Here is an 8,760-nt window from a genome sequence, read left to right on the forward strand (position 1 = left end):
CTATTAACCTAATAAGGGATAATTTCTTAAAAAGTTTTCGGCCATTCTTAATTTCAAAAAAACAAAAATCTACGGTGTTATTTTATAAGTTTGTTTCAATGTCACATTTATAAAATGATATGATGATAACAAAATACTTAATTGATCTTCTTTGATCCACCCACGAGCGCTCATCTCCACGTCATCGCTTTATGCTCATTGTCTCTGCCACAGTTACCTAGAGGCTACAAACGCATCCCATAAACTTCAATTCTCAACTAGCCCGTGGCTCTTAACATTTAACCTTTACGTTTGACATTTCGCCCATAGAAGGTGCTTTATTTCACCCATTTTAAAGCAAATGTACCGCTTTTGTTCTTACTAAACCATTCAGTATCATAATCCTCGGTGCTTTCATTGAGTTTCGAAAACTTTGCGTCTCTTAGTATTAAGTAAGCCCGATTAAGCCTTTGTTTTAAATTACCAAGACGGTAGGTTATGTAAAAAGGATTTTGCTTGCTTGTGCTATATTATGAAACCTTAGTTTGTAGGCCATACCAGGATATAGCATCCGTGCTATGGGTCAACATTTGTTGATGTCAAAATAACATTTTCGTATCATACAGAGTTCTTAACGATAAGCAAAGCAGAAAGCTTTACTTAATAAGAGATGTGGTTTAAAAATATATAATGATATTACACTGTCTGACCTGTGTCAGACTGTTCATATCTATGTCAATCAGCATACACAAATGTGGACAATACAAAAATTGAAAAAACAATTGAACAATATTTCGTAGGTTTTATAATTTTGTTTTCAGATCCATATACATAGAAGCTATTATTGGTAATTATCTGTATAGATTAAAAAATAAACATTATTCATATTTATCCCGACTAAATAATCACTCTTAGTTTAAGTGAATACTAAGTGCTTTATGAAGATACGCTCATTAAGATTTGGAATTTGGGATCTTTTGAACTCATCGGGCATTTTCATATATAATTTACTCTCAGTGGTAAAAAGAGATAATTACAGTAATTTGTCCTAAACATAAGGCCGTTGTGTAATTACCACAAAATATTTAAGTACCAAAAAAAATCTCGATAACGGTCTGTTTTTTTTTACTTTTTTGAATATATTGATTCTTTCTCATTGAATACGATGTAGATAGTCTCTAGTTATAGACACACACACTATCTTTGTTTAACCAGCCATGCTACACAAATTCAATAGTCGTCTGACACATGCAGAACATGACACTCTGTTGACACAGATTAATACCCTCAAACAAAAGATTTTAACAGCTGATATTTTAAAAGTCAATGAGAAAATTAGTGAAGTCAACGGTTCGTAGTGATGCTAGGATGCAGTATGGGGTGGCGGGTGGAGTGAAGCTGCGGAGATGGGGGCGCTAGGCCGGTGTCCCTCATTGATCGTGAGCGCGCAGCATCCCCGCAACCCGCATCCTCTCCTCAACACAACCACAAAATCCTACACTCCAAATTGGAATCGTTAGAATTCGAGAGCTTGCCTCGTTCTTGACCTGGCTTCACATGTATAATATTGCAATTACAAGACTCACAGAGACCTCTTAATTCACGTATTTTAAAAACACTTATCTTGATTTACGGATTAGCGAATTTCTATTATATTCTAGTTTTAAGTTACGAAGTTATAAATTAACCTAATGGAATATGACTAAAATTAGTTATAGCATCTTATTAAAATCAGTCTAGGATACATTGTCATACTTCATCTTACATATGTCTCATTTTATAAAATTTAATTAATTCTAACAGGCTTTCGATAAATTTAACATTTGTGTCATTAAAAATTGCACAGGCTCTAAAATTAGCATAATTAAAGTGTCTGTAGGAGTGGTACGGGACTCGGGAGTGTCGGGTGTCGGTGTGCGTCGACAGCGGGTCGGGAGCGGGAGCGAGGCGCGCGCTTGAATGGGCGGCGGCGCGACGGCGCAGCGGCCCTCAGCGACTCCGCCAGTCCGCACACCGGCGGCTCCGCTGCCCCACGGTCGGCCGCACTCCGCTGAACAACAATGCTCAAAAACACAACATAACTGACAGACCCAGCGGCGGTTGCCGGCGATGCTCGATCGACCGGCACGCGTGGCCGTCGGTCGTAAATAGTTTGATTTATGAAAGCCACAGGAGGATTAAGTTTAAGCTGATTAGGACTCGTGCAAGGGGCGGGAGTGCGGTGCAGGGGCCGGGGCCGGTGTCGCGGGTGTCGCGGATCGGAAGGATGGCGCGGCGCGGCGGCGCGGCGGCGCGCGGCGCGGGCTTGCGGCGCTGACATGGCCCTCCGGCCGCGCCGCTCGCAGCTGGCGGCGCCCGCGGGCCTGCTGCTTCTGCTGGGCCTGCTCTGGCCGATGGGTGAGCCGACAAATCCCCTCCCTTTATTTAACACGACTCGCACGATATTACTTAATTCATTGCCTACTAACAAAGAAATCCAGTATAGTTGGACGATGTACTCTATTAATAATTGACTTTAAAAAATCACTTAGCCTAGTCAGCACTTTCCTACTGTAGTCACACGTTAACCTCGCTCATCCCATTTTTAGGTTTATAACTAGGCTATCAAAAATGTCTTATTTATAGCGCCAATCAAATCAAAATACATCACTCAATCAATCACTCTCACGCTATTCATATTTTTATAAATAAGAATACCGCTTAAGTTGGCGTTTTATAGTTTAAAGAATATATAATATCACTTATCTGTAATGTAAAACGTGACAGTTAATGCTATCAATGTATTGGAAAATCAAACCGTATTTCGGCCAAAAATAATTAATCAATGTATGTTTTTTTTTCAATTTAATCATATAAAATTTAAACCTTTTTGGCTTTGGGAGCATGGTATCTACATAAAATGGGGAGATCCAACACTACCGGACAAAGCTTATTTTCTGTATGAACACTAAATGTGATTTGTAATTACCAAATATATTTATTACGTTTGACTATATCTTTCAGTGTGCGAAATATCAAAATACTCATTAATGGATTCAAAATGCGGGTTTAAAAAAATGATTTAAAATACTTCATACTTTTTAAACCAATTCCACTATTCTAATGGATTTGCATTGAATATTTTATGCGTATACAATATATATGCACAGCTATATTTGAGATATGATTTCATAGACATTAGTCAAATACATACCACACCTCAAATTACCGAAATGATGTAATGTTACGAAGGTTTTACAGTTATACATAAGATCGATTATATTTGTATAATGTTTGTCATTTTATCTTGGCATTTAACACTCATTTATAATAAATACCAAAAACTATCATCTTTACGTTGAAGAATAGACTTAGTGTTAGAAAGTGCAAAATATTCGAAGTATAGTTATATTGAAAACGTGATTTAAATCTGTTTCCAATGTAAACAAAGGTTGAGGTGTTATTAATAATAAATTATTTTAATGAAGAAAATGGAAAAAATTAAGATGCAAGTAGGAAAATTAAAGCACAGCTTTTTGCTAGTATCTTAAATGATTTACTCATCCTATTTGTAGTATTGTTATTGTTATATTTAAGTATAAAATACAGTTTGATGATTGTGACCTGTTTGGTGTCATTTCCCTTCATGTGTGTCAATCGGGTATTGCAAAAAGCTTACCACAGATAACATAATACCATACTAGCAGCACGTCGTTTCTGCGTGCTGCATAATCGTTATGAGATATATCATAATGATCAATCATCTTTATTTAATATCCAAATGAAACTATATACTGTGTGCTTATTTATTTTATTTTATATATGAATAATATTATAGTAGTATATAAGAACTAACGAGCAAAGAAACGATCTCTTTTCGAATCGAAGAGACTTTGAATATTCTGACTGCATTTTATTATAGATTAATTAACCAATAAAATAGAAATACTATAATGATTGGATATTTAATTATTTTTTAAATCAAATCGAATGCATAAGAGGATTCATGGCTAAATAATTATTTCTATATCAGTATATACATAGCGATCGTACAAGAAATTATTTAATTTATGAATCATTATTGCTTTATGTGATACAAATTCCAAGTTTTGATTCCAAAAAATACATAAGCTGAATTCAATCTATAGAAACATCGTCTACTTATACTTATGCGTTTTTGTTTATTCAATGTTAATAATTTTTTACTGTATAACTTTCAATAAAAAATTGCAACAACCAATACTTCATCTTGTGTGCCGTATTGTGTGCAATAATTGCATTTTAAAAGCGTCATACGTTTTATAATAATTATAAGATACGCATATTCAAAGTAAAGTGTGACTAGGGGTCCTCGGTGGGTACCACGAGAAGCGGCTGCTGCATCATCTATTGGACCACTACAACGTTCTGGAGCGGCCCGTGGTCAACGAGAGCGATCCGCTCCAACTCTCCTTCGGCCTCACACTCATGCAAATCATTGATGTGGTATGTCTGCTTTTACGTAGAAAACCTTCCAATTGTACCATACCTCCAATCGATCATAAATTTTGGCACACATATGGATTTTGTCCCACTGAGGAAAACAGTCATACTAGAAATATCCGTAAATTATATTTTCAACGTCAATTGCTGAAGAAAGAAATTTTAACGGCTTTGTGCATTTATGAGGAATTATTTTTATTGGGAATAATGTTATTTGTTTAATAAAGAGAGTATATAAAGGGGTTAAATTGACTTTATATATTAAAGTAAAGAAACAATTAATAGCCTGTTGTTAGTCTATTGCAATTACGAACAAACCTTGTGCCCAACGATCCGAAACGCAACGCTGTTGCAACTGCCACTAAAGGATAGACTATGCTAATTTTTGAATTATGCAATAACTGTTTTACTTACAGGACGAAAAGAACCAGCTTTTAATAACAAACATCTGGCTAAAATTGGTAAGTGGGCACTAGATATAATATTGATGTTGATATGTATTTTAATACTTTTTAAATGAATATTTAATCACACTCACATGTGCTCTAAAAAAACGTTAAATTTATGTAGAACTAGTTTGTAACGGACATATAAATCATATTTTAGGAATGGAATGATATGAACTTGAGGTGGAACACTTCTGACTTTGGTGGGGTTAAAGATTTACGAGTGCCGCCACACAGATTATGGAAACCAGACGTCCTTATGTACAATAGGTACTGTAATCAATCCATACGATTAATAAATCGCATCTGCATCATCTAAACTTACAATTGCTTGTTTAAACAGTGCCGATGAAGGTTTCGACAGCACATATCCGACCAACGTAGTAGTACGAAATAATGGGTCATGCCTCTACGTGCCGCCTGGTATTTTTAAGAGTACTTGCAAAATTGATATCACTTGGTTCCCATTTGATGATCAAAGATGTGAGATGAAGTTTGGGAGCTGGACGTATGACGGATACCAAGTATGTACAAAGTTTTCAACCGTATTGACAGTGTCAATCTAAATCATAGGCAGTGCTTTATGCTGAACATAAAATATTTTGCAGCTGGATCTACAATTACAAGATGAAGCCGGTGGAGATATAAGCAGTTTTGTTACAAACGGAGAGTGGGAGCTTATTGGTACGTATAGATTTATAAAGATAATTTTACTTCACGGTTCACGGTTTTCATGTGCATTTCTTATAAAATACGTCGATTTCATCAGGTGTACCAGGCAAGCGAAACGAGATCTACTACAACTGCTGTCCAGAACCGTACATCGATATAACATTCGCAGTAGTGATCCGGCGGAAAACGCTTTACTACTTTTTCAATTTAATTGTACCGTGCGTGCTAATTGCCTCTATGGCTCTACTGGGATTCACTTTACCGCCAGATTCAGGAGAAAAATTATCTTTAGGTAAGTCTACTTCCATCGAAATCATTCGTAAAAAAATTACTGGGACGGATAAATGAAGAATAATTAATTCACATAGGTGTGACGATCCTGCTATCTCTGACGGTGTTTTTGAACATGGTTGCGGAGACGATGCCAGCCACGTCAGATGCAGTACCCCTGCTCGGCACGTACTTCAATTGTATCATGTTCATGGTGGCTTCTTCGGTTGTTTCTACTATACTTATTTTGAACTACCATCATCGACACGCCGATACACATGAAATGAGTGATTGGGTTAGTTTAATTTCATTTATCTTATTTAGAAATAGACGTATATGTTTCAGTTGTACATAAATATGTAATAATATTTAGCCATCGAATAATAACAGTGTCATTGAAGCAATTTCATACATCATACAGATACGCTGCGTGTTCCTTTACTGGCTGCCGTGGATACTGCGGATGTCACGGCCCGGCTCGGCGGTGACGCCGCCGCCAGCGCGCGCGCCTCCACCGCCGGATTTGGAACTTCGCGAGCGTTCCTCAAAATCACTCCTCGCCAACGTGCTCGACATCGACGATGACTTCCGGCATGCACATGCGCAGCAGCCACCCTGCTGCCGATACTACAGGTCCCTCGACGATCTACACGAACACTACTCGCCGTAAATAGCACGGTTTTTAAAACCCCAGCCTCGAACGTTCCGCAGTTTACCCGGCCCTAACAGCTATAAAACATTACGTCTATCATTAGATACATCAACTTCATCTCTTCAGTAATCGGGTCTTGGGTTTCTTATATTTCATTTGTCAGCATAAGTCCCGTAGTACCCTACGATCCTTGGACCAATCTCTAGTTTTTGAACTATATTTATTCATGTTATATAGATGATTATAAGTAGGTATCTGTTCTAGGAGCGGAGAGGAAAACGGCGCAGGTCTAACTGCACACAGCTGTTTCGGTGTAGACTACGAGCTCTCCCTAATTCTTAAAGAGCTTCGAGTCATCACAGACCAGGTAATGTTAAATATTATTTTATTAGTATTCATATTAAACTTTTTTTAATGCATGACAATATGTTATAATGCTAAATATTTTTTTCCTCTAGATGCGCAAAGACGACGAAGAAGCGGACATTTCGCGCGACTGGAAATTTGCCGCCATGGTCGTGGACAGACTGTGCCTTATTATCTTTACCCTGTTCACAATCATTGCCACGCTAGCCGTGCTGCTGTCCGCACCACACATCATGGTGTCGTAGCGACCCGCCCGCCTGCGTCTGCGCATGCGTAACGTTCTGTGATACCGCGAATATTTGTTAAGTTGTGATGTGCGAATTGGTGCGGGCGCCGATGCCGCGGCGCTGAAGTTGCCGCCGCCTGCTTTGCCGCCCGCGCCCCCTGTAGACATAAGTAACCGCTGACTGCCATCCCTACGCATAAATACTTATACTGCCTGTTCATAATCTTCTTCTTTAATCTTGAAATCAGTCCTTCGATGCCTTTGGCTTTGACTCTCTTTCAGAACAACTTGTGATGTTTCAGCATTGATGATATTTCCCCAAGAAACCATAACATCAAAACCTACCTTTCTAATAATGAGAATGGTTTCTAACCAATCGACTGAATCGATTTCGTGGCAGTAATAACATATCTGGTGCCGATACAGCGTCGACCAGGCTTTTAGTCATCCACGCTAGAATAGTCGCCATTACAGGAGATCACAATTTGTGACTGTGATCGTAACCGAAATTGTAGCACAAAAATGTCTTCCTTCATACCTTTTATGGTCTGTCACGTTTAAAATTTATTACATTGTTAGATCTTCCTTGATCCTATGTACAGTATAGTGAATGGGCAGACAAAATAAGCCCTTTGTTTTTCCTTATTCGATTCCGTGAATCGTGGTTATGGTCCCTAACTTTATTTTCGAACGTATTTGTGTCAGTAGCTAGTATAGAACTTTACAAACAATGTTGTTTCAATTGGTACAGGTTGTGATATGCCTCGTTGTGAACGGGTCGATATTGTTATAAATAAATAAATATCCAAAGCTATAGCTTAAAACGCTCGTTAAAATTGTAGTTAATGAAATCATTATTTTATTAAAATCGTACTTGGTCTTTCGAAACAATGTTATACAATTACAATACATGATAATATCACGTTTGTACCTACGTAACGTAATTTTTTCGATACAATCGTTAGTAATGTTAACTCTTTGAAGTTTTGGTCATAATAATATTATGTAATGTTATTACCATCATATCCACGACATCGAAACCTGTTCCGCTGCAATTGTTTACATTCATACATCATGCCCGAGCATTCCAAGATACTACCGAATTACGACGTTTAATTATTTATATTATCTACACAACAAAACAGACGACTCAAAAAATATGGTTATTCATAGAAAGCGTTTTCGAATTTAAATTTTAATTTATCAATCATTATCCAAATGTTATACCCGCTGTCATACACATGTAAATGATTTGTTCGGAAAACATTTCGATCTGCCGAAAGGGAAAACGTAAAATGATGATAGGAGCTGCTCGGATACACTCATCGATTGAATACTGTATCCTCGCAGAGCTCCTCCTATGTTTTCCCGGTCGGAGATAACAGCTGCGGAATCCATAGACGTTTCTTTGGAAGTTGCGAAACGAATATGAATACGTGCAGATGTTTTCCCATCATCTTTATGTTTCTTGTTGTCGACAACTAATACGATCATCACAGTTGTGCATCAAACTGTTAAGAAAACCCGCGCATTATTTTGTTATCGTATAAAAAACTATAGGATAAATAAGTAATGTGCGGTTTACTCGGCGATATTGGGACGTCGTTTGTCTCCATAAATTGTTCAATTGTTAGGGTTAATACTCTGAATTGCACTTTGTTTATTAAATATAAACGAACGAAAAAAAA

The 8,760-nt window shown here is 37.5% G+C and overlaps 1 protein-coding gene across 2 annotated transcripts; it reads left to right on the top strand.

Moving 5' to 3' along the window:
* Positions 1-762: 762 nt before the first annotated feature.
* LOC119829234 (neuronal acetylcholine receptor subunit alpha-7) lies at positions 763-8,760 on the top strand. 2 transcript variants are annotated; one of them, XM_038351623.1, is made up of 11 exons: positions 763-2,376; positions 4,304-4,443; positions 4,857-4,901; positions 5,047-5,156; positions 5,230-5,410; positions 5,495-5,570; positions 5,656-5,850; positions 5,927-6,123; positions 6,250-6,494; positions 6,745-6,847; positions 6,939-8,760. In XM_038351623.1, exons 1-11 carry the CDS (start codon positions 2,298-2,300, stop codon positions 7,089-7,091), a joined length of 1,524 nt encoding a protein of 507 aa, XP_038207551.1. In that variant the 5' UTR covers positions 763-2,297; the 3' UTR covers positions 7,092-8,760. The 2 variants fall into 2 exon arrangements, with proteins under 2 accessions (XP_038207551.1, XP_038207552.1); XM_038351624.1 differs by having other exon boundaries at positions 767-2,376; positions 6,250-6,461.

The sequence above is a fragment of the Zerene cesonia genome, chromosome 10 (genome assembly GCF_012273895.1).
Source record: "Zerene cesonia ecotype Mississippi chromosome 10, Zerene_cesonia_1.1, whole genome shotgun sequence".
Taxonomy (NCBI): domain Eukaryota; kingdom Metazoa; phylum Arthropoda; class Insecta; order Lepidoptera; family Pieridae; genus Zerene; species Zerene cesonia.